This window comes from Oryza sativa, chromosome 1 (genome assembly GCF_034140825.1).
Source record: "Oryza sativa Japonica Group chromosome 1, ASM3414082v1".
Classification (NCBI taxonomy): domain Eukaryota; kingdom Viridiplantae; phylum Streptophyta; class Magnoliopsida; order Poales; family Poaceae; genus Oryza; species Oryza sativa.
The window spans coordinates 22156832-22157857 of NC_089035.1; the positions used below are offsets into that span (position 1 = coordinate 22156832).

General features: G+C 57.3%; 1 protein-coding gene across 1 annotated transcript; it reads left to right on the plus strand.

Moving 5' to 3' along the window:
• Positions 1–200: 200 nt before the first annotated feature.
• Positions 201–755, plus strand: LOC136355387 (uncharacterized). The gene has a single exon (XM_066307919.1). The coding sequence runs from the start codon at positions 201–203 to the stop codon at positions 753–755; it is 555 nt and encodes a 184-aa protein (XP_066164016.1).
• The last annotated feature ends 271 nt before the right edge of the window (positions 756–1026 follow it).

The window sequence follows — 1026 nt, forward strand, 5'->3', positions numbered from 1 at the left end:
TTCTTCCCCCCCTCCGTCTGCTCTCCCTTCAGATGGTCAACACCAGGAATGGCAGCCATGCAGCAGGTGAGGGCAGCAGCGGTGAAGAACGCACCAATGGTGGACACCCTAACAGCGCCTTTGGCAACGGTCCGCCACCGCTCCCAGAAAACCCAACGCTCGCACAAGTGATGGCCCATCAGACTCAGATGATTGCGGCCATGATGCAACAGATGCAGCAGCAGCACCATCAGATGCACCAGAGGATTCAGCAGCAAGCCGAGCAGCAGCAGCAGCAGTTTGGTCCCCCTCCCCCTCAATCCAAACTGCCAGAGTTTCTATGCGTCAAGCCACCCACCTTCTCTAGCACCACCAACCCCATGGAGGCGAATGACTGGCTCCATGCCATAGAGAAGAAGCTAAATTTCCTGCAGTGCAATGATCAAGAGAAGGTCGCCTTTGCCACACACCAGCTCCAGGGTCCCGCGTCAACTTGGTGGGACAATCACATGGCTACCCGCCCGCCAGGCACAGAAGTCACTTGGGCGGAGTTCTGTCGCAGCTTCAGAAAGGCGCAGGTGCCAGACGGAGTGGTGGCACAGAAGAAGAGGGAATTCCGGGCACTCCATCAGGGCAACATAACAGTGACTGAGTATCTCCATGAGTTCAATCATCTAGCGCGATATGCACCGGAGAATGTCCGCACTGACGCAGAGAAGCAGGAGAAGTTCCTAGCAGGCCAACCAGTTGATCTCTGGAGACTACGCCGACTTTGAGAAGCTGGTTGACAAGGCAATCCGTCAGGAAGATCAGCGCAACAAAATGGACAGGAAGAGAAAGGTAGCGCAGTTCCGATCCAACCAAGGAAGCCACCAGCGACCGCGCTTCACTCCCGGACAGCAGGGTGGACCTACCACCATGATCGTCCGCCAGCATCGCCCTTTCAACTCGAGAAGCTTCCACCAGGGCGCTAGTGGCAGCCAGAACCACCAGGGAGGTCAGCCCAACCACAGTGCAGCTCCGTGCCCGCCAATGGCACCAGCACAG